At 40.0% G+C, this 25,459-nt stretch overlaps 1 protein-coding gene and 1 long non-coding RNA gene across 5 annotated transcripts in view; one reads left to right on the top strand and one right to left on the bottom strand.

Moving 5' to 3' along the window:
• Positions 1-1,895: 1,895 nt before the first annotated feature.
• The window catches only part of NRK (Nik related kinase), a 95,785-nt gene continuing 72,221 nt past the window's right edge, over positions 1,896-25,459 (bottom strand). For all 3 annotated transcript variants that reach the window (XM_061357985.1, XM_061357984.1, XM_061357986.1), the window contains 9 exons: positions 24,627-24,756; positions 24,092-24,250; positions 22,377-22,520; positions 20,841-20,975; positions 18,803-18,903; positions 18,130-18,279; positions 14,641-14,800; positions 6,370-6,509; positions 1,896-5,577 (listed from right to left, as the gene is read on the bottom strand). In XM_061357985.1, the coding sequence (XP_061213969.1) occupies positions 5,494-5,577; positions 6,370-6,509; positions 14,641-14,800; positions 18,130-18,279; positions 18,803-18,903; positions 20,841-20,975; positions 22,377-22,520; positions 24,092-24,250; positions 24,627-24,756 (1,203 nt within the window). In that variant the 3' untranslated portion in view covers positions 1,896-5,493. The remainder of the gene's footprint in view (positions 5,578-6,369; positions 6,510-14,640; positions 14,801-18,129; positions 18,280-18,802; positions 18,904-20,840; positions 20,976-22,376; positions 22,521-24,091; positions 24,251-24,626; positions 24,757-25,459) is intronic.
• Positions 7,990-16,117, top strand: LOC133214774 (uncharacterized). 2 transcript variants are annotated; one of them, XR_009726228.1, is made up of 3 exons: positions 7,990-8,109; positions 14,647-14,729; positions 15,686-16,117. It is a non-coding gene; the product is annotated as an uncharacterized LOC133214774 (long non-coding RNA). The 2 variants fall into 2 exon arrangements; XR_009726227.1 differs by lacking the exon at positions 7,990-8,109 and having other exon boundaries at positions 11,019-14,729.

Below are 25,459 nucleotides of genomic sequence, written 5' to 3' on the forward strand. Positions count from 1 at the left end.
CTTCTCCATTATTTGCTTGTATGCTAGAAGCTGTACCAGCTGAATCAGTATGTGGATGCATGCTCATGTGTCTCCATGTAGGTTCAGTTTTAGCAAATTGTCAGCCTTCTGTTTTAATACTATTTTAATTGAGCAACTTGGGATGGGGAGCAGGAGAGGATCATGAGCAAGGATGATCAGAGAAAGACTTAACTTTATTTTGTTGTAAGTTGAATTTTACTTAGTAGTCACACAAAAAAGTGCTGTAGTTGAGCCCAACTTGCCTTCTGTTTAATCAGTATTTGCCACAGAACATTCCTGTATCTAAGGGCAGGATGAGATGACTATTATTGATTGCTGGCACACCACTGATGAAACAGGTGTGCTGCTTACCTGCATGTCAGTCAGTGCCAGTAAGCGAGAAAGGTTGTCATTACTAGCCCATGCAACGCTAAAAATGAATGACTGACATTCCTTTGATAAGTATTGGGCCTATGTGAGCAGTTATGTTCAGGTTCCTGAAACTTGTTTGTTTTAGGGAGACTACAGCCCACTCTGAAAAATCTGACAATATTGTAAGTAAGAGGAAAACAGGATCTTAAGAAGATCAGCACTTCTCACTGTTCACGTGTCCTGGTTAAACCACAACAACATGGTAGGAACCTTTGGCAAGGTAGCACGCACCTACAGGCAGAAACAATAAAGGATCACCTCAAAAGAGTAAACCTCACCTACAATTCTTTTCACATATAGGGGGATGGGTACAAGATTTAGCATGCTGGTTCTAGAAAGCAATAATTTTTCTGTAAGTTTTTTTCACAACATTAATGATATCTCTCACTCCACTCATGTTGCATATACAAATCACTGTATTTTTTATTTTTATAGCAGAGTCATCTGTGCAGAACTGAATCACAGCTCTTCTCTACTTCTATTCCTGATATTAGAGGAGATAAGCAAATGACAAGGAGAGAAAAATCTCCTGTCCAACAGGAGGATTGTACTGGAACTCAAGTCTGATATATTTCCTCTTGCACTTGGGAGTGAAACTTGCTTTAAGCAACTGGTGTGGGAGAATAATCTAGGTGTACTGTTATTACTGTAGCTCAAAAAAACCTTTTGGTGGCAAGAACAATAATGAGTGGCAAAACTAAGCTATCTGTCTGCCCAATCAAGCAACCATGACATCTTTAAACTTATAATATAGATCCCATTCTGTACATCAAATGTGGGGAAAAGTATGCTCTGCTAGCTTGAGAGAAATACAACATTGATGAAAGATTCTCTTTATTAAAAAAAAAAAAGAAATTTTGCCTCATGCCCTAACCTGTTCTAACTCCCAACACTGACATAACTGGCAAATTTCCTAATCCTCACTCTTAAGTGTAATTCCTAACTGCCATAATATGCTATTACACCTCACATTATGTGTAGCAGGAAGTTTTGAATGCAGCGGCAAAGACTGGATGAGCATACCTGAGAAACAGTGAATTGGGCTAACCTGGCATTCAGGCTGACACACATGCACAAAAGCCAGTTCTCGTAGCATCAGTGATTGCAAGCTGTCGTTTCCCAGTCCCACTGCCCTCATCCCACCACGCATTTGTGTAAAGAGAAGGGTGGAGACACAAATACACTTGTGAAGCTCAGTAGCAGCATGCACAGCAGCACACTGCGGCTCTTGGCCTTACTAGCACTCAGTCTAGTGCTAATATTAGACTAGTGCTAGTACTCTGCTGAAGTCTTACACTGGCACCTCAACACCTTTATCCACTGCAAGGCAATACTTCATTTTGTCTCTACAGGCAGATGCAGATGTTTCCGTAGGGATACTGACTATTTGGAAAACAGTGACTTTCTATGATTGTTAGAATAGCTTATGCAAATATAACAGAAGTCTACAAGCACAACACTAGTTTTAATTTTCAGTATTTTTTATTATTGTTTCAGTTGTACAATTCCAACATTAGGGAACAATACATAATGTGCAGTACATGGCTTACATTGTTCCCAGTTTTTAAAGCCATGTGTCAGGCTGCAGAATAGAGTTCACCATTCCTGAAATAAAAGCAGGCACATCCAATATTATCTTGCTGCAGTATTAGCACAGTCTTGATTGGCAAATACAACATAAGGAGCACCACCTGAGATTAGGATACTGCATGTACCAAAGGATTACTGACATGGATCCCTGCCCTTCTGCCCCTGTGGCAGTTGTTCACATCAAAATAACATCACTAGAAAAATATTGCTGAGCAGTTCACTCCTTGGTTTTAAAAGTTAGTGAAAGGGTACAGTTAGAGAAACCTCACAAAATGGAACTACAAATCTGATGTACGTTTTGCATAGTTAAATTTATGTCAGGAGAAGCTTGGTTCTCTGGATTATTTAATTGTTTTTTTGACTTGCATCTTTGAACTTTTGCTTTGAGCTGAACAGTTATTCAGAGCACTCTCTCGTTCAGTGTTCAGACCACTTGCTCACTTTAGACACCTTTCCATTTCTTTGGTAACTTTCTTCTTCTTAACATCTCTTAACATTTTTTATTCCTCCTACAGCAATACAGTGTCCCCAACATCCACTCTCTCCCCTTTGGCCACTCCTATTTATTTTCTTCAGCTTTTCCCTCCTCTCTAATCACTTACAGTCTCTTCTGTTGCTCTTTTCGACATGTCTGGGCTCATCTTCAACCATTCCAATTCTCTCAATAAAGAAAAAAATGCCACAGTTGTTTTGTTGCATCCAGTTGCTATTGCTGTTTGCAATACCACTTCATCCTCTAAAAGCATTCACCTCTAAGGGCCTCATACTTTCCATATTTATACATGGATGTAACCCCAATGATTCCAACAATTTTACATACAAAGTAACAGATGAAAATCCAACCCACTGCCTTGAATCATAGCTGGAAAGCAAAGAGAGCCAATAGGAGGAAACAGAATGAAATATTAAAATCTCAATGTAATAGTGAACATTCCTTCTCTTGAACATGCTTTTTATTTCCCTTCTGGTATGGAGCTGAACATCATCTCAGTGTGTCAACTCTCTGTCACAGTAACATTAAACAAGTTTGATCACATTTGCTGCTTTAATCTGTTGACATGGGTTGTTCTAAATTCCCATTATTACCTTCTAAAGTCTTTTTTAACTAGTGCCTAGCATGAGGTAAAATCTCACACTTTAAAAGAACTGTTATAGGGCAGCCTGGATCACTGAGCATGAGCAGTTTTGCACACCTCCAGGGTACAAAATGAAAGCTGCTCTTTCTTCATAGTCTCTTAGACATTTTATTTCAAGTCAGAAGCAAGTAAGTTGTATTTCTGATTGTCTGCAAATTATTTTTTGTTTGTAAATAGTAACTTTCATCTCTGTTTCTGTTACAGGTTTGGATTTTTTTAGTTTTGGGGTGGTTTTTGTTTTGTTTTTTTTTTTTTGTGAAAGTTGAACAATACAAGCCCAACACTCAATAGTATAGGGAGCCAAGCCACGTTTTCCTGATTTGCCCCAGTCCTAGCACCGACAATGGGTAGGAACATTACTACAGATAGAGAACTCCTGTTTTCATACAGCTCTGCCCAAGCACAGCATACCATTCAGATTTTAAGTTTGCACACAAGCCGATTACTTGCATACATGAAGAGCCACTTTAATCACTGCATGTATTTTTTAATATGGCCTTAGGATTATTTTTCTGTAAGTTAAAATATTTAACAGGAAAATACTTCTTAAAAACCACTATACATTTTGAGATAAGCTATTGCTTGTGAAAAGTGCTAGGTTAATAACTTTGGAAAGTGCAGTCCTCCACATAGCCAAGGAACATAGACAGCAACAGCATTGGCATCTCTGATCTGCCTGCAGCAGTTGAGGTGCCAGCATAGGGAAGGGTTGGAAGGGTGATTAGGACCTAATTTGATTCTCTACTGACATATACAAGGATGCCAATTTTGGAGCTGATGGTTGCAATCTGCACATCTGTCAGTCACAGCATGACTGCTAACAGTAACTAAACCTGACATACTGTACAGAGCAGCCACCAGTTTTAACAACTTTATTTTTCCCCTTCTTAGTCAGTTTTGAATCATCATCCTTGGGGTAGAGAACCAGATATTCCAACACAGTTTCCCTGCACCTTTCAGTATCACATATTTCAAGTAAAAAATGTTCATTTTCAAACACTGCAGCTAGTGATTTCACTTTTGCCTACAGCGTCATCCATACTGTATCATGTCTGGAATGAGCTCTTTTGTATTACATTAATGTTTTACATTTTCAAAGCATATCCAAAAATCAGCTAAATAAGGATTGGATTAAACCCTACCATTTAATCATAGTATATATGATTACATATAATATATATATTATATCTGTATATAATTGTGGCCAACTTACAAGCCCCTGAGAACAGAGTTTATGCAGAATCACTGGCACCAATAACACTATGGATGCAGCTTTATTTAGATGTAATTAGCAAAAAAAAAAGCACCTGAAATTATTTATATTTAATATTTATAATAGATTAACTCTTTGGATATTTTCTTAACTATATTTAAGAATACGTTTGTTAACCTTAACATCCATAGGAAAGATTATATTTACAGACAAAAACATGAAGAGTTGATGCTGAAAGAGCAAGAAAAGAAGGTGCCTGATCCTGTGCCCTTATATACATGGGTAGTGCCTTTAAATCAATTCACACGAGTATGGGCCCCGTGTCTGAATAAAAGTTACAGGTTCAGGTCAGTAATACTTTATGCATACCTGACTTTGACAAACTACTATTTAAACTATTTTTACAAATACATTCTACAGTAACTGTGTCTACGGGCTCAGGTATCCAGTCCTGAGAGAAACACAAAGTCTGTCCCCTGCATTTGTAAAATCTACTAGATGGGGGCACATTTCTAGAAGTATCTGCTTTGGCAACTCTACAGTGCATTAGACAACTAGCACAGGATACAATCCCCTCAAGTGTCCCAATCTGCATTAGGACTTATCAGGACCAGAAGCTCTTTCGCTGATTGTAAGACCCAGACAAGGGAGTCTTGGTGAAAGAGTAAGACCTCACTTAAAATATGAAACAAGGCAAAACCCAGTTCAATATAGATTCCAATCTGCCACCCAAATCATGTTTTTATATTGACTATAGATGTTGCTGTCCAAAAAAGAAAAAGACTTCTGTTCAAGCTAACTTCGTTACATCATTTATGAAAATGAAACCATATGCTTTTCAGAGTACAGGAGCTTCTTATATTGACTACGTTCTTCATTAAAGATTTCTCCTAACACTGCAAATACAATCTTGGTTTGCAACATATTTTAGAAGACAAAGTAAGCATGTTTGCAGTACTTTGACGTGAAAATGGAATTCTTTCCAAATTGAAAGAATATGAATTTTGATAAGTTAATGACAAAATTTCTGTAGGTAAAAAGTGCAAATTAATGTATGTTACTTCCATCATTTTACACTGCTACCTACAAGAAGTTTCAAAGCATCCTTCATTTTGATGTGATTCACCAGTTGAATAGCACATTTTGACCAAGAGTCATAAAATATATTTGACTGCTGCCTCCTGACTGCACAGATGCAAAGAACACCTTGAGAGAGGAAAAAAAAAAAGAGATATGTTACTGAAATATTCTCATACAGGAAATGTGAGAGAATGCCACAGCCCCAAATTAAAGGATATACATATATATCACAGTTCAATTTTATTCCCATGAGAAACTTTAATTTAAAGTGAAACTGTGCTTGTACAATTGGGATATATATTTTGGTATATTTCTTTTTCCTATTTGGAAGGACACATGAGAACATTAACAAATAATTAAACAGTTTGGGGGCTCCAGTTTTCTAAATTTGTGAGTGGGATCAAGCAGGTTTCATAGAACATTTACCAAGAAATCCTACTTGATAATTCATACTCCAGTGCCTGCAGTGTCTCAAATGTTAGAGCACTGGCGCTTTTTTAACATGGTGGCTGCTCTGTATTACCTGTAATTTCAGTTGTCCAGGAGAGGCAGTCCTGTAGTTGAGCATTATCGGTTCTGGTTCAGAACCTTCCCCACTGCCCCTGAGTGTGCTGGAGTCTGGCCAGTTGGTCATGTCTGTAGCTGTTACCACCTCTGATACCAGTTAAGGCTGGGTGGAACAGGAGTTATAACAGGGCTGGATGGTGTGAAAATGTAGAATATCCATAACGAGTGATTTCTTTATGGTGGGGGGGGGGGGGGGTTGTCAGTGATTACATTTGCTTTGAATGGAGAAGTTGCACCAAGGTAGGAAATAACCAATGTAATTAGAAAGTTAAAAAAATTAAATGGCCTCAGTGTCATAGTTGACTATTACTCCTTTTTTGCTGAAGCACCACACTGTAGTTATCTCTGTACCTTGTCATTTCTTTCACATAAAAACTTAAGCTTCTGTGCTTTCTTGTGCATAAATACTCCTTCCAGATTTCCGGTTTCCACAGAGCGTAGTTCAATCGCCTTCTCTCCCCAGCCCATGACCTGATTAGATTGAAGGTAAGCTAAAACAAACAAACAACAAAAAGAGTAAAAAGTACTGATACTGTTTAACAACTGACACACTGATTCTTGCCTCATCTATGATAACATGGATCTGAATCATTTCAGTAACAATATGCTCAGAATTACTTAAGTTTACACAAAAAGCCTTGGGAACAGGAAGTAAATTTCAGTTTGTCAGACTTATTTTGGACTCTAGGCATAACTCTTAAGTATGCTACTGTTGTATATTTTATGATCAGGAAAGTTAGGAATAAACCTCTGAAGAGCATCTTGTTTAAGCCCCACCCAGAAAGCAGGGCCAAAAGACAAGGTTACTTGGGGCTTTGCCCAGACATGTTCTGGCATGTTTCATAGGTGCTGCAATCCATCACTACTTTCAAGGTTAAAAAATTTTGCCTAACACATAATTTGCATTGTTTTGGTGCAACTTGTGCCCATTTTTATCTCATCATTTCAAGTACATGCTCAAGAAAAGTCTTGACTCAGAATTTTCTATAACTTCTCATTAGGAAGTCTGGTTTGTATTTACTATGGAGTTCAGTTTAGTCTGAAACCTAAATTCTTCTGAATCTGAGACTATGGCATGATTAATTTGGTGTCCCTAGCTACTGTCTTCCCATCACTAGTTGCGAGCAACATCTTGAAAGCCAAGATACTCCAGCACATGGAAGCTTACTATGTAACTCTTTTAAATTTGGAAATTAGATAAAAAATTGGAATAGCAATGAAGGAGTTAACACCACAGATTCCAAATTAGCCACAGTTTCAGTGAAAGCCCTCAAATTAGTGCATGGGCTTCTAGGGTAAAAACACATTAGTTATGCCCTTTTGATAGTCAATGCTCAGAAATGGTTCTTGTTCAACTGTGAACTGTCACTTACTAGTCTGAGAATTCTGGCACACTGAAGTGGTGTAATGTGTTCATTTAGCTGGCTTTTAGATTCAATGGACAGTGCTTGCCTGCCCCACATTATTAGTGTGAGCAATGTCTGTTCCTCAAAACCTTCCATTTAGGCTTTTGTCTAAGAATTGAACTTTCAGTACCCTCTGATAGAGGAAACAACAACCTAAGAAGCTTACTTTAGAACAACAGCAGAAAATAAAGTCAATATGCCTGAGTGATTGTGTATCCTTCTAGACGTTGTTGATTTAGTATTAAACTGGAACCCTAGCTTTGTAATTCTTGTCATAGCAAGTGTATGAGAATTGTACCTTCTTGGAAATGTATGATTTGGCTATAAGATTATATTTTATGTGCCTCAAAGTCTATAAATTTCCCCTAAATCTGTTTAGTATACTTTCAGTTATTAATGCCACTAGAGCTTACAGCAACAGTTTTTTTCCAGTATCTCAGTTATGTGGAAAGAGGAAGAAACCATCCTGTTTGAGAAGCAGAACAGTGAGCAACTGACGGTGAGTGGGAGACGAGAAGGGGAGGGAATATTTTCTAAAAATCTCTTTTCTTTATGCTTCAGTTCCAGGCTGTGTAACAGGACACTGCTGCTCTAGGCTGCAAGGAAGACTGTCATGAACGTTCCTGAACATAGCAGCATGACGGGCACTAGGGCAGCACCCACACTGCAGTTAGTATCTATGAAGGTAGGCCCAGACCACACAAAGTGAAAAAGATAAAAATGATACAGTTCTCCGACACTTGCTGCTTTGTGTTATAACTGACACCACATTAACCTTTTCAAACTTTGCTTCTGAACACACCAGAGGCAGGCACACTGTGGTTCTGGGGGCTGGGACAGTGAGGTAGGTGTGTATATATAAACAGCATGCAAGCATTCTGTGGCTACGCTGTGGAGTATATAGGTCATATAGGTCCAGCAACAAAGACCTAATGCACTTATTAGTCTCCTTATTTTTTCCACTGTGTGAAATCTGCACTCAAGTTGTCGATTTGCTATGTCTGTATCAGCTGTTTTCATGCCTTTGGCAGATTTGAACTTGATAGCATCCTTGCAGCTCTCAGAAACAGCTTAATTAGGCTCTGTTGCAACCTCTAGGTCACCCAAGATAGCAAGCCTAGATCCATAACTCCATTTCTCCCAGCTGTATTACAATAGGAACATAATAAAATAGATACACCAAGTTTGGCCACTGATGTTCTGCTGGCCAGCCAATATACTGAGAACTTGTCAAATGACAGTGGCACATAAAAACTCATTCCTGTGGCAGAATCAAAAGGTTTTTTCTCAAATTACATCCGTGGAATAACTTGCCAATAAAAGGCCCCATTATACCATTTGTAGGGTTGTCAGTTATGAGAATATATCTATACATGGAAATTAATTTGGAGGACAGCAGGCTGTGAATTCAAAGGTCAGTACTGAGTCTTGGTAATTTTCCCATGTGGGAGCACTTATGAGTGTTTCACGTAAAATGAAAGCAGATTACATACTCAGAATAAAGTTGGCTTATTCTGGAACAAAAGTTCCTATTCTATGAGCAATTTAAGAAGTACGTATTTTGAGTCCATTTTCCACCTCAACAAGCTTTAGTTAAAAACATCCTGTGCTTCCAGCTGGCAACATATAAGGGTGTTTATATTACATGAATACAAGATTGTACTGGTTTCCAGCAACCCTAGACTTTAGACAGCTACTCTGGTCATTTGGACAGTAGCTCAGCAGGAAAGGCATATACTGACTCAGATGGATTTGCCAATACTGCTTAATATAGTGGAACAAAGTTACTCAAGAGTTATTTGAAGCTCCCCTGCTTCACGCAGATTACTCCATATCTTAAAAGACCTACACTTGTGCATGAGCTGTAGTTTGTGTTACACCAGCATTACTCCTTGAACATCAAAGAACATATGCCATAAAGTTAGTATAGCAAAGTGAGCTCAAAATTAGTTTCTTAACATTGTGAAAGCATTAGTAACACTCCGAACTTGGAGTGAGACTTGGCATTTCCTGTTTATGCTGTGTATTAACATTGAGTAGAGTCTACATACAAGGAAGTTGCTGCTTCAAGGGGAAATGGCTGAGGGAGATAGGAAAGGTGAAAGAAATTACTGAGCCATACTGGATCCATTAACTTCTATGAAGTGTCACTGACATGACCTAAGGATCTTGGTCTTGCAACAGAAGCCTGAATAAGGCAAGTGCACTTGGTACCACAGAACATGGGTACTACTACAGTATCACTTCTCTTCCTTACCTTTTCTTTTTTAAACTGTTTCCCTTCAAAAGTCCCTTTTCTGATCTCATGCTAAATTCAGCTCACTGCCCTAAGTAGTTATTCCCAATTGACTGATCTCTGCATGAGAGCAGAATCAGGCCAGCTTTTAGCAAAATCTCATAAAATTGGGGATTTCCTGATTAGTGTTACAGAAATAGGGCAGGAAAGGACCATAATACACCTTCTCTGCCATCTGTGCCATATCGGCATCACTTCTTACAGTTCTTTCTCTAACCTGACCTTAAAGACCTTTAGTGGAGTCTTGGGTGACATGGTTTGGTGTGGGGTGTCCCTGCCCGTGAGAGAGGGGTTGGAACTGGATGATCTTGAGGTCCTTTCCAACCCTAACTATTCTATGATTTTATGATGGAGACTCCAGAAATTCCCCAGGCAACTGATTGCAGATAAGCCAAGAAGTTCAGAATGAAAAAACATAACATGAATTGAAAGATCCTGACCCAGTTCTGCATGTCCAAGTTGTTCTTTGATACCATGCTCCATTTCACAGGGTAAGAGTGCATGCTGCTTTACTGAATCCTTTTTTGGAGAGTCAGAATGCACACAGGTGAAATTCAATGCAAAAAAAGCTACTGGATTATGCTTTTGTATACCTGTATAAAAAAATTGCTTTGGGCAGGTATGCAGGTGGGCATGAACGTCCCAAGGAGAGTATCCAGTGGTGACTTTGCTGACAGTAAAACACACATCTTAAAATTAAGAGTGCACACTTATACAGAGCCCCTCCTTTGGCTCTTCAGTCAAAACCAGTATGCTCTATGAAATCGTGACTTATTGTTTCCCTGCTTTATGGAAAAGAGACATAAATGTTGAGGACTAGGAATGGAAATAACTTGCAGAGATACCAACCATGTCCTGGGATATAGCAAAGCTTGTTCCCACTGAACCCAGCCTTGAGGTCTCCAGTGAGGCTGCTGATCATTTATTAGGGATTGATTAACTACTTCTGTATACTTATGACTGTTGCCCATGCTTTAAAACTTACTGTCCTCAATGTTAAGCAATTTGGATTAGGAAGACTGAGGAAAGAGTCGGTAACTTCCCTTGTGCAATTCTGTTGTTCTACCGTTATTACTTATATTACCTGGATGGAGGTGGCTGTTTTTTTTCTTCCAGCCACAGCTGTGGAGAACTTTTGACTAAATGAGAAAGGCTAGAGAGTCAAAGTCAAGAAGGAAAAAACCTAAGGCTGCATAAAGTCACAAATGGACAAATTAAGAAATTGGCCAGGGAAGCCAGATGTTCTCCTGCTGTATGTTTTGGTTAAATTGCACTGGACAAAGGGCAGATACAGCAAGTAGGAGTAAATTTATGTCTAAACCTTGTTATTTCCCCCCCCCCCAAACATGTATGTTTCTGTGCATCTCTGTTCAAAGCTTCTCTGATCCCAGGTTTTGCTCACTCCTTTGCAGTTATTCCAGTAGAACCAATAACCCACCCCAGAAATGTATCTGCTTCAAGAGCTGGTGATAGAACACTGACGCAATAATTCAACCACCTTTTGGTAATGCTGCCTGTTTTTCTACATAACATCCTTTTTGCTTCTAATGCATACATGACAGAGGAAATAAGGTCTTTGATCCTTACTGTTTCCCCGCTCTTGGAATATCCACTTTTGTGCCAACCCTGTAAGACTACACACTGTAAGTAATTCATTATTCACACAAAAGGCCAAAAGTATTCTCAAATCTTATTTACTTAGTACTTCTTAAACCCTTTTTTAATCTTGCTTTATAGAAAGAAACTATGACAGCTATATTTGTATTTAGCCCTACATATGTGAAATACCTTTCAGATTAAACAGAGTACTCTAACAATTGTAATTTCCCACAGGATCTTAGTTTCCTCTCTCCAATTTCTTATTAACAGATCAGTTACAGAGGTCCCAACTTAAAAACTATGAGAGTGAGCTATATTTAGATTCCCTGCCCTAAACCCATCAGTTATAATACAAACTATTATTTTATTATTCTCACCAACTACAGAAGTTATTTATCAAAATAATTGTTTAAAGAACTCAAGAAACAGGCAAAGGATGACTACAGAGCACCCTGAGGTCAACACAAGATCTTTCTATCTCGACAGAAGGAAAATGTTGAGGTAAGGTCACACAGACTTTAGAAGGTCTGAAATGGGCCTGGAAATTCCAGGAAAACCAGATCTCTTTTGAAACTTTCAAGTTCCCGCTAAGTTTGGCCATACATGTAACACAGTTATTCAGTCTTCTCTCAGAAAAGTTAATGCTTTTGTCTGGAGCCAAGAATTTCAAAGAATCAAGAAAATTAATAGGAGGTAGTGGGAAGCAATAATAGTTAACAGAGATGTTTGTTTAAAGTTTGAGTTGTGTGTTGAGTTACAGGTTGCGTTAATTTGTTTTTAATGGAAGTATAATTCCAATCAGAAGTCAAACTAATCTTCTACCACAAAGATTGATAATTTCTGTTCCAAAGAAATCAATTTCTGAGATACCAGAAGCGCTGCAGCAGGAACGCAAGGGTTCTCAAACTACCATACTGGAAAATGTTCAAATGACAACTGAGAGGGGCTATTTGGAGACTGCCTTGATCCAGCTGTGGAATCTGCAGAAGTATAAGGAATGAGAGAGACAGATGGGTGAAGAGACACCAGATAAAACCTACAGTCTTGCTTTCTGAGCACTGGGAGAAGTTCTGCAAAGTTCTGTGTAGTCAGCTCTAACACTACCATCCAAAACATGTCATCTAACTGACCTGTTTCCTCAGCAGGCATTTCATTACACCTATCCTCTCCCTTGACGGGCACTACCTTCCCATCTGGTGGTGCCCAATACAGAGAAAATCTAAATTGTTCACATAGACAAGACTCCTAACTCTTACATGGTAAAATTCACCAGACAGGAGTGACACCATCAGAAGCATCTTCTCCATCCTCTTCCTTTTTAGCTGCCTTAAAATACTGTAACAAAAAGCTTAGGCAACTGCTATGATTCATACTGATGGTTTTCCACGCAAATGATTATCATAGTGGTGTGCTGAAGAACAGGAGAAATAGCTGCATGAGCATGTAAAAAGGAAATGTCCAAATGTCATTCTTTCTAGTAAGACGTAATCAACCTTGGGAAATTGGGAATATCGTGCCTTGAGCTAGATGTATACTGAAGGATGTTTTAAATTAATTAACTGGCACAAAAGATCAGCTGGTCCAAAGTGGTGAAGCTTTATTCACTTCAATGCCAGCTGGTTATGTGCAAGGAAATTTGTACTGAAGTTAAGGCAGTGTGATTTCCACACTACAAGAATGCTTTACAAACCTATCATCTTTGTGGGTTTAATGATTCAATACTTTGAGCAACATTAGGAAGGATTTAAACTCTCTCTGGTCACTTCTGAGCCATTCCTGCAAACTCCTCTAGATTAAGTGAAAAAGCTTTGAGATCAATCAGTGCCCACTGACACAAACAGAAAACTTCCACAGTCATAGATCTGTGCAGCCCTTCTTGCAATAACAACATCCTTTCTAAAGCAGGGTATAAGAAAGTCCACACTAACCCCTAACTGACTCTTTGGGACATAGCATATAGTGAGAATAATAGCCTATAGTAAGCTTGCTACTTTTAGTAGCAAGGAAGTACGTCCCGTAACAACGTGCTTCTTGAAAGCTTCCATCTCCTTCAAATAGCATTTGTCAGGGCAACTTCCAGTTACAGAACTCTTCCTACCCTGGCTAATTGCCTTTTAATTACTGATTGTTTCTTACTATGTTTCTAACATTAATTCAGAGGGGATGTCACTTCAAGATATCAAAGACCACTAGATGCTCCTATGAAAAATGGAGAATTGACTTGATACATTTCAATTATGCCCTATAGCGCTGAATATGGGCTGAAAATTGGAGATGGGATGATTCAGTGAAGGGAACACTGCATAATTAGCTTGTAACCTTATACCTGTTTTTTTGACATAGTAGCAGTTTTGTTGCTGAATTTTATTGGAACAGTGCAGAAAAGTTGCTGCGATTTGTGTTCCAGAGGTGGGCTTCTTGCCCTCAGTACTGTTGAAAACTCTCTACAAATGTCAAACCTGGCATTTACTCAAGGGTGTTACTCTCCAGATTTTAATGGACTTTTCCTAAAGCAGCCAGAGGAGAAAGGTGAATGTCCTCTGTTTTTCAGTTTCTGCCAGGCTAATAATATGCTTTTGTACAACCTAAGTGTCTTGGGCTTTCTTTGTTTGTCAGGATGTTTGTTTTAAGATGCAGAAGAACAGAAACAAGCCAGAAAAGAAATTAAAAGCAACAAATAATAAAAACAAAACTCTGCTTTTGTTGTTCTTTGTTTTCCCCACACTGTTAACTTGAAGCCCTCTGGGGCAGGTGAAACAAACAGCTGTCTTGGCTGCAATGCAGTCAGAATCTTCTCCTACAAAGCCAACTGCAAGCATGGGGAGATTGAGAATCTATTAGAAATACCTGGCCTGACGTCACTGTGAATTTAAAGTGATAAAATTAAGGGGCCATTTGGCAGCACTTACAGAACTTTTCACTAACTGACCTCTCTACAGTTGTGAATTTTTATATAAAATGCCACAGGCGATGAACAATCAAAGTAGGAATTGAAAGCATCTTTTCCCCTTCTGTAGTGAACATAATTATCTCTGTGAAAACTGGTGGTAAGCTGCATCCTCAGTAAAGTTTGGCTGTATAGTTAAGGTATGAGGCAATAAACAGGGTGACAGGAATACAGACTCATCCAAATGTGAAGACTCTACTGCAATCATTGGCTGTCTTTACACAAACATATATAGATCTGTTTACATATTCAGTTTGCCTAGAAGTTGCTTTATGTGCCACAGAACCACTTTCATATGGATAGAGACCTCACAAAGAAGTCAGGCTTCATGCAGCAGAATCTTACATTTAATAAAGTGCTATTTTTATACATACCTACAGATGCTGGCATTTCTCCCCACTGTAAAACAGTCTCCTTTGTGAAATGCCCGTATATATCAATGTAGATGCCTTCATCTTCGTAGGTGAGTAAAAGCTCCATTCCGCTGGTATTTGGGAGGATGATAATGGCATGTGGGCGAATAGTCCCCTGGATCTGGAATCATATTTTACTATGATTTGTATCAGAAAATGGACTACAATTTTAGTGACTACATCAATCTGACTACCTCAGCAGAGCAATATGAAGAGCTAGCTCATGGCTCATGGAAAGTGAAAGAAATGCCTGTGTTCAGAAAGGCTGTACAGTTTGCTAGCTAGCCCTGAAACAGGCTTTCTCCCCGCCTCCCCCCTTTGAACATGACAGTAGGCTTGCAAACAAATCAACCTTCAGTATTTCACTTTATATTTACCAGTATGAATTGGTTCAAGAAGCCATGGAACCACTGAGACACAATAATATTTACTTTACTCATTTAGAAGACACTTGTGTTATATAAATAGAAAAAAAGGTGAAGTAAATTTGAATTGACAATTATTTCAGAAGGTGGAGGAAGGACAGAAGCTTCCACATTGCAGGAAACCGGTGCTTTCACTTTCCATGATAATTCCTTACCCCAACTCACAAGCTAAAACTGTAAATGTCACAATATTTACAGTGAGTTGAAAAGTTACCTGGACCTTTCAAATACAAGCCACTCTCTGTCCTTCCCTTCCCATATACTTCACTAAAAACAGTTCCGCATTTAAATGCTGTTCAGCATATGTTTTCTGCATGCCACAAGAACAGTGCATTTCACTCACACAGATTATTTTAACAGCTGTTCAATGCACTAGAATCTCTCCCCGAAGCCAACATGTCCCAGATGAAAAAACCCAGACAGTTCCAAGCATACAACCATGAAGGTGGGGTTTTATGAAAGCATTTTTGAAAGAAAAAGAGGACAGCCTTAAAAAACATTAACAAAGCATTTCCTTGTTTAAAGCACTACTCAAACAGGATGTTAGGTAGTAAATGAAACCGCTACAATTATTTTTATAGGAAGCGTATGACTGGAGTTTTATATCATTCTCACAAGCCAACAACACACAGATCTTCTCTTCAAGCACATACATTAACGCACACTGTGAGGGCACAATGAACAGGAAAAGAAGCACTGAAGCTGTACTTGCCAAACTGAATACACTCAGGCCAACCACTTGACTCCGTGCCTCCGCAACAACTATCCGTAACACTAGAACGGGGATCCAGAGTCGCAGAGCAATTTTAATGCGTTGCCTTGGTACTTGCATGAGCGATCGGAGCAGGTAAGAGATGAAGAAAGAGGTGGGGAACCAGGAAAAGAGGCTACCAGGAAGAGTATCTCAAGTCAGCCTGTTAAAGTCTGGTCTGTTGCCACCACAAAGCTCCTTGAGAGAATTATCCAATTCTAGCAGATGCTCTTTAAAGTAATAAAATACCCAAAAAGACAGAGCCACTGTAGCAGCAGATTTATTTCAGGTCTAAGACTCTAAAGGGAAAAAAATATTTTTAGCACATCCCAACTTTTGGTTGAAGAGCACACACAAATGGAGTCAGCCTTAAATGTGCCCCACATCTTCAGGACAGTCACCTGGGAAATCTCTGATCAGGTTATAATTATATTTGCAGCCTGTTGAAAAACTAAAGCTTCTCAGAAGGTTCACCTTTTTTTTTTTTTGCCTTTATCTTGGGCAATTATGCTAATGATCTTTTTGACAAGTCATTATTCACCTTGCTTAGCAACCAGCTTCCAAGGATGTATGCAGGCACCACGCTTAGATTTATAAACTGATACCAATTTGTCATAGTTGCACAGTTAACAAAGTGACTAATTATCAGATTAAATAAACTGTCCTACAAAACAAATAATTAAGTCCTTTAACTCCCCCCCACAGAGACAAACAGTACAGGCTTGGAGCAGGGGATTCAATGCTTTGTCCTGGCAAACTAGGAAGTCACCTGTTAATCAAGAGAATTTTATAAATTTATAAACCAACTTACATAAAATTTGTATGAATTTATAAATCGCATCATCAAACACCGTGTCCATCAGAAACACCGGGTCTGACATGATCTGAAGGCTGCCACCTGTCAGGGCAGCAGAGTGATCAAGTGCCTTGCATGGGAGGCGTGGGCTCTCATTTGGTTTGAAAACGTGGGGTTGAGAATAGAGAAAAAGCAGCTAAAAAAATAGAAAGGATTCAAGGCACAGGCTGCAACAATGGATCTGGGGTGAGATTTCTTCAGACCTCCTGAGCGTGACTTCGGGCACATTGCCTTGGGATGCAAGGACCATGGCACCAGGATGCACCAACCCTCTGCCCCTGTGGAGCTCTGTTGACTTCAGGGAGGTTTTCAAGTGTGCACATAAGTTCCCTTGCCAGGAGCCTACTGTCAGACTGGAGACTTGGGAACCTGCTCTCTTTCTAGACCTAAGCCCCCAGGTTATCTAGTTTTTGGACTCACTTTGAAAAGAACTACCTAGAATGGCTACAAAATAAGCAGGCAAACAAACAGAAAAAGATTAAAATCACAGCACAGACTTCATACTGGGCAGCCCCATGCCAGTCAGTCATTTCTGCAGGGGAATTAATCTGCTATTGTCCAAGTATAAGCAGGAATTTAGTGGTCACCATCACTTCAGTGAACAGACGCACAATGCAAGATATACACATCAACCTGAAATCAACATCTTCATGCCAACTTCTTGACAAACTTATGATAAAATCCTGTGGAATATATAAAAATTATTCTGAATTTAAGGACTGATTTTGTGGGCAAGTGAACAGCAAGATCAGCAAGTTTAGTCTGAAAGCTGGGTTTCTGCAAAGTTGTCACTGAAGGGCAAATCACATTTTGTGCACGGAGCCTGGATCTGTAATCATGTGAAACAAACCCAACTTTGCTCCATGGTAAAGAAATTGGGATTATTCATGGGTATACATGAGCCATGTATACCTGGCTCCTCTACCCGCCTGTACCTGGTGCAAGGGTAAATATGCTTGCAGTGGATCAAGGTTAAAAATATGTTGCACCAATCTTTGGAATGCAGGCTAAATTTCAACTCAGTTTGGATTCAATGATAATTTCATCAGCTTGTTGGCATGACAGGAAAGCACACTATCAGATTGTAAAAGTCACCTAAATTTATGTAGATATTATTGTGTCTTTGATTGCTTACGTCCTAAATTTCCATGATAAATCAATTAAAAATAGTATTGTCCATACAACAGGCTTTCTGACATTAAACCATTAAAACTGATACCCTAGATGTGATAAAAGCCTTTTAACAGAACTTCAGTGTTATAGAAGTATGTGAAAAGTGGTTTTCTATTAGCTGGCACATGACATTTATTCTCTTACCCTCCCTGTCTTTTGAAATACAGCACAACTCTTAACCTGATCATCATCAATACACAGCCCAAAGAACAGAGGCATTTATGTGACGTTTTGGAGTGTCTTACGTGTGTTGGAAGGTACAGGTCATACACAGATCCGGAGTCCACATCAATAGCATGAAAGCCTACTAGTGAGCCGTATATGACTTTCAATCTTTGTCCATTTTCAACGGTCAGGTCAACTGACAGTGGTTTGTGATGAAGTGAGGTAAAGGACTGGAAAAAGAAAAATACATTGTGTAACACAATAAAGCTGTTGGTTTGCAGATATACATATATGATCTTATGAACTTTCAAAACTCAAAAGTTAGCTATTTTTGTTAAATAGTATGTTAATTTTAAGGAGATAAGTAGCCATTGTCTACTGTGTTGCAGGGAGAGCTGAATAATTCCCTTGGATTTTAAAACCCACCAGATTCTAGAAGTGGACTAAGCAAAACTCAGGCTGAGTACCATTCATGTTCAATTTCCTCCTTTGAGGGAAACTGGCATCAATTTTGTGAACTCAAATGTACGTTTTTGCACAGTGCTGAAACAAGTGGTTCACATCTAACAGAATCATGACTGTGACAGTTTTATGCCTGCCACCTCCTGTACATGTCAAATGAGCTATGCTTTCTTTAAAAGAATACTCATTTTATCTTTAACTAGAAATAACTTACACAAAGCTACAAAAAAACAAAGCAAAGAGTAGATGAGAGACAGTGCTCCATCTGAACCAGAGTGCAATTTCACTTACCTTAAAAGCCATGAATTTGTGGTAAGGCTTTGGAGCCCAAGCATAAACCTCCACTGAGTTTTTCAAAGCAATTACAAGGAATTTGATTCTCTCATATTTTACTGTAATGTAAGAAGAACAATTCCTTAGGTACCAGACAGACACTTGAATCACCTCATCACATTAAATAATTTTAAGGGACTACTTGCTGAGGTAGACATTATCCAGCAAGATAGACTAATGAATTCTGGACATCAGTGTTTAATACCACCAATGACAATACTTTGACTGAAAACCTATAGTTCATTTATTCTTAGTAAAGCCAGATGACTGCTGACAACATTTACATACTGTTTTTCATAAGATTATGACAAAAATCCCAAGTTATTTTACTAGTCAGAAAAAAGGGGTTTGACCCTGCCCCTAAACCAACCTACTTTATTTTAAGTGTGAACACGCACCAACATTGCTGGCTGTGAACAAGCTACTTTTGGAGGAATGGAGGTTGTCCACTGAACAATTCAGTTATGCTCTGCAGGATGAATTTTCATTTCACTGTTTGTGTGGGGGGTGAAATCCCCATGTGCTAGTGTGGGTGAAGGACTCTCATGTTTCGCAGGTGAGTAAGCATTTAAGAGATGAGTAATTTCCCTAAGTTGATTAAGGTCACATTGGCCAATTGAGAATAAATGAAAAATCATGCACTGAAAGTTAAGGCCACTCTGTACAATGTGTTTTCTCCGTCTGCCAGAGACAAGCATTTGCTTTGGAAACAGAACATATTCACCCCTCATTTTATATTCAGTTTGCTTGGCAGGGATTTTTAAAAGATGCAGGTGTTGCATTACTAGATTATTCTAGTTTGGTTTAGTTTTGGTGGGAGGAGCCCTTGCTGCTTACAAAAGGAGCAGTTCCACTTGCCAAACACATAGCAGGGCATGAGAGTGGATAAGCATGGACACTGCTCAGAAAATCTCACATAGACAGAGAAAGAAAAACAAAACTGCACTCCAGCAAAATGCAGAGCAGCACCATCCTCCTGTTCTCTTCTACCTGGACAAATGGGTGTAAAACCAAAAGTCAAGATACAAGAAGCTTCACCAGGAGAAAAACAGCAGCAGCTGTTTTGTCAAAGCAGTAAGAGTGACTGGTGATATGTAAACACAGAAGTTCCTACCAAATGCTTGCCTGATTTTAACATAACTTTTACTTGTTTTTAAAAACCACACCAAACCCAGAGAAAAGCAACTGAACTGGAAGATGCGGGTGCTTAACAATGCATATCTGTTTCTTATTCTTTCTTGGACTTAACTCTTGTCACTTTTAGAGCTGTGAAATAGAAAGGCAGAATGATGTCAAGCAAGTGAGAGCCAGTGACCTTGCTGCCTCCCACACTCCTGTGTATTATTTCTCTACTTAACTTTGGAAAAAGTGCCACCTTCACATACCATCTTTCACCAACAAAATCTTGGTCTGTACATCACATGCCCTCATGCAGTTAAATGACAGGAGCTATCACAATACTGACATTCATTTCCAAGAATGAACAGCCCAAAAGCCAAATAAAAACAAACTGCTTTCTGAATTGCTGTGGTACTATTTCCAGTGTGTAAGTTTAAACAAAGGTATACTTCAGTCTTTTATGACCTAGAAACAGGGGTGAACTGTAGCGCATCCAATCTGATCTACTGATGGACATCCAACAAGTAAGATTTACTAGCATTTTAATAGTCCAGTTTCCTAGCAGATACTCAGGGCCAGAAGGGAAGCTGAATAGCATAGAGGTAGAAAATATCAATCTAATTAAAACCTTAAGTAGATACAGAACTGTTAAACTACTGACTGAGCAATAGACCCAGACTGGCACTCCCTTCTTCCAGCCTTCACAGGGAATACCCATAACTGCTGCAAGAAGAGATGGTACCTGAAATGACAGGAGCAAAGCATCTATCATGTAAAACACGGAGGTCTGAAAGAACTGAGATCTTGAAACAGAGCTGAAGAAAGAAGCACAAAAGAATGGTAAAGCAGTTCTCCAAGGTAAAAACAGAGCCCTTACCGACTTTGTAGTGCACACAGCCCTCCAGGTCACCCACAGACACCCAGCCTTGCCGCTTCTCCACCTCTGGATCATTGCGTAGAATTTTATTTCTCAGCCATGATAAGTAATACACCCTCAGCTTATTCTTCTTCCCTGAAAAAAAAAACCACCTGCTTTAACTCACTGAAATACAAACTCTCCCACACTTACAGAAAGGCAGAGTTTTGTGACCTTGAGTACAGCAGGTCTTTGGGCCTCACCAACATGAGAGAAGTGTGCAGCAGCAGAGAGGGAAAGCCCTGTGGGATGGTAACACACAGGGGGGAACTGGAACATAAGCAATCCTGTGGCATTTGGCACCTTATGACTCAAGCTTCATGCAAGACTTTCATACCCAAGTAAAATTCTTCCCTCAGGCCAAAGAACAGATCTATAGAAATACATGTTTTATCAGTAATAGTGACACTATCTGGCATTTTCTTGTCTCTAAATTGGAGAGACATCAATTTGATAGGTGGACCACTCAGTGGATAAAGAACTGGCTGGATGGCCACATGCGAAGAGTTGTGGTCAATGGCTCAATGTCAATCTGGAGATCAGTAACAAGCGGTGTCCCTCAGGGATCGCTGTTGGGACCGGTCTTGTTCAACATCTTTGTCACTGACACGGACAGTGGCACTGCGTGCGCCCTCAGCAAGTTTGCCGATGACACCAAGCTGTGGGGTTCAGTGAATACCCTAGAGGGAAGGAATGCCATCCACAGGGACCCTGACACGCTTGTGAGGTGGGCTGATGCCAACCTCATGAAGTTTAACCATGACAAGTGCAAGGTCCTACACCTGGGTTGAAGCAATCCCAAGCACAGCTACAGGTTGGGCAGAGAAGAGATTCAGAGCAGCCCTGCGGAGAAGGACTCGGGGGTGCTGGTCGATGAAAAAATGAACATGAGCCGACAGTGTGCGCTTGCAGCCCAGAAGCCAGCTGTGTTCGAGGCTGCATCAAAAGGAGCGTGACCAGCAGGTCGAAGGAGGTGATCCTGCCCCTTTACTCTGCTCTTATGTGACCTCACTTGGAGTATTGTGTGCAGTTCTGGTGTCCTCAACATAAGAAGAACATGGAGCTGCTGGAACAAGGATGATCAGGGGCTGGAGCACCTTAACTATTACAAACTTAACTGTTCTATGATTCTATGAACACTGAATGAGGTTATTTAATGATCTTTTAGTAGAATTGCACTGGGATGCTCACCCATCACAGAAACAAGCAGAGTGATGAATTACAACTTGCTGAGAACCAGTTCATTTTAAGGATATGAAACACTTTGCATTTCCCACAAAACATTCTACACATTAACCAGGTACTGAAGTATCCTAAAGCCTCTCTGAAGTGAGAATGTAGATGTAAAAAATTCAGGAGAGTTTTCCTGTTAACAAGAATAACTGTCCTGTGATTTTCTCTAAGAGGAAATTCCTCAACCTAGTTTATAACCTAATTCTTCTTTTTAATAGCTTCCAACCCCAATGCAGGTCAGATACTTTTAGACACTGAACTAACCTGATATAGTAATTAGCACATTGAGTCCTTCAAGAACATCCATTTGCTGGAATCGTCTCCTAGTAATCAGTGAATACACTCTTCCTTGTCCACTTCTGTCCAGCAGCCATAATCCATTCTCTGTTCCCACCAGTAAATTGACTCCTGTTGATACATGGGAAAAAAAACACTGCATAAATCACCTAGTGATTCAGAAGCCACTGAGTGCTCACTGTTTTGAGAACCAGTTCTTGTTTAGTCTCACTTAACAGTAACATGATTTCTCTGTTGCTGTGTGGATGACCTCCCAGAAACATGAAAAAAGGGCCTCACCATTGCAGTTTTTACCCAGCAGAACACTTAGATGCTCTTGTAACTTGAAAGGTGAATAGTTCTGCTGAAGTCAATCTTGATGTAAACTAAAAGGAAAATGCTTTGCGAACTTGAACTTCTCAAAAGCCCCAGTCCAGCACCACTCCTCTGGCCACACAGGAAATCCAACTAAACCACCTAAGGTTCTCTACCAATAAAAATAGCTCCCTCTTTCTCCAATACAATACTCAAAACACAGGACCAAACCTGTGGGAGGAAGGGCTGCTGTTACAAGAAAGAACTGTTTGTTTGAAAACAGTCTGTGTTTTGCCAGAATGCGTTCAAATGCCAAATTAAAGGAGTGAATCCAACAGCTCCCAAGGAAGCGAAGGCTCCAGTGGGTTGCTCACATCAGAGGATGTAAAAAACTGTGTTTGGCTGGTATGACAGCTATGTTTCCTAATCAAGAGCTTCTAAAGAAATGACATGAAGTATCCTGCTGTAACAAGCAACCTCCTCTACCAGCAATGCTCTGATGCTTAAAGTACTTGGTGCTCTTCAGCCTCAACACACATTTAATTACAGACCTTGACATACAGCTCTGCTCTTAATCTAAAATCTTGGACTCCTACAAACTTACATTACACAAAGTCTGTGAAGCTGTACACTGGAAATCTACATTTCCTTTGGATAATGCTTTGTCCACTTTGGTCATTTTCTATTTCAGACTCAAAAAGTGAGGAGGATTAAAAGGCTGGGTGAATCCCATAGAATACATCTGTTCTGAAGTAGAAGGATGGTCAAAACAACTCAAGAGCTAGTGTGAGACTGGGACAAGTTCTATAGTTATTGAAAACTAGCCTGACTACACTCATCTAGGTTTCACGCTGTTTGATGCTGACTTTGTACAAAGGGTGATCCAGTGAGGTTCTGAGTAAGCACCGACAGCCAGAACCTGAGGGAGCCAAGATTTTGGAAAGACTGGTGCCAACCTGCTTCAGAGTCTTGGAATACCTAACGCATGACAGCAAAAGTCTGCAGGTTTGGATTGTTCACACGGGGTCAAGGGCTTAGTGTGATCAGCTGTTCTCATATGCAGCTGAGACAGAAGTTACTATCATGAGCCACATAAGCTACTAAAACATTTGCAACTTCTGACTCTTCCAACAAGCAGTTTCATTCTGGTGCCTGATTTTCTCAATTCTGATGCACAAAATCCTTTGCAACTGTAAATCACTTCTTTGCTATTTTCTACCAGGAAGGCAGTGTCATGTGAGTGATGCAAGCGTCTACCCTGTGATCTGCTCCAGGACTTTCTGACAAGAGAGGTGCAACACAGCTGTGAAATCTGCCTGGCACACACTGACAGCCTCTCCCTCTGCTGCCTCCCCTCCACAGCCATGCCCAAGTACTTCTGAGCTTACCCCACAAGGCAGCGCAAAGGACCTCTGAGTTGAATTTCTTCTTGTATTTACGAATTTCTGGACTGTCACTCTGGGGGCGAATATTCGTTGGGTTGACATTGACAACGGAGCCCTTCCGTGCATTTTCTCTCCTGACAGGCTCAGGTTTTGCACTAGAAGCTAGAATGAAAGACACATGCAATTATGAAAAATGCAAGTGTTTGGCTACATCTCACCTGTTTATGGCAGGATGAAAGAAAACTGGGAGGGATGAGAAAACACCTCAGGAGCATTTCAAAGCCAGAGGAAAAAAAAAAACCAAACAAAACACCATACATCTGGAAAATTCCTCAGGCATTCTTGAGTAAGCACTGTGGTAACACGGCAGCAGAGTTCTGGAGGAACGGTAAAAGCATCTCAATGGAAATTCATAGTGATGCAGAATTTCAGTTTCTGGAGATGTTACTGACAGCTTCCATTTTCAAGCAATATGCCCTGCCCACTCCAAATCAACCAACCAACCAACCAAGAAACCCCTAAACCCCAGGATACTCACGAGAACTACAGGAAGGTCCTACTGGACTGGTGGGAGGGGTGATTGGCAGAAGTCTAGGATCTATGAATGAAGTAAATGATGTTGTAGAGGATGTACTGCTCTTTGAAGGTGTGCTTTCAGTGCATGGAGTCTACAATGAAAAACAAGAGCTGCTTCAGGAAGATGATGCTAGGGGAGCAGACAGCACAGAGCAGTATGGTGCCTCTGAGGTTAGGAAGAAACGGCATGTGGCATACTCAGGCATGATGAACAGTCCTAAAGCAATAGGTACAAATTCAGTGACAAAAGAGGAGGCCTGAGCAGGGAGTTGTGTTGGGATGCTTAGCCAGGCACAGTATCGCCGTGAAATAAACAGTACCCAGAAGAAGAGCATGTCAATCACTCCCTGCTGTCTCATCTGCAACAGAGCATTGCTCAAATCTCTTTGCTGCAAGGAGGACACTGTTGCCTCAAGTAAGGCAGTTTAGGACACAACCCCTGACAGAGCCGTTTATTTGCCTTCAGTGGCACGCTTCAAGAGATGCCTGTGCTCACAGCAGTGTTAAAGTCCCTTTGGGGCTCCCTTTGGTGCACTCCTATCTGACATATGGGTGGAAGAAAGCCACAGACAATGAGCATAGGCAGAGTGCTGTGTTGCTGATGAAAGGTAAAGGACCAGAGGGCACAAGCCCTCTTCTAGCTTGTGTAAAAGGGGATCAAAAAAGGAAGGAAAGAAAAGTGAGCAGAGAGAGAGACGGAGGCAAACAAGTGCAACAATGAAATATGTTCAGAAGCTCAAGATTTCTAATCCATCCCCTAGAAAAAACTGTTAAGGAAAAGAAGGGATGTAGTGA

The sequence above is a fragment of the Neopsephotus bourkii genome, unplaced genomic scaffold, assembly GCF_033783945.1.
Source record: "Neopsephotus bourkii isolate Nb327-2 ecotype Australia unplaced genomic scaffold, CSIRO-AGI_Nbou_v1 NB_936, whole genome shotgun sequence".
Lineage (NCBI taxonomy): Eukaryota > Metazoa > Chordata > Aves > Psittaciformes > Psittacidae > Neopsephotus > Neopsephotus bourkii.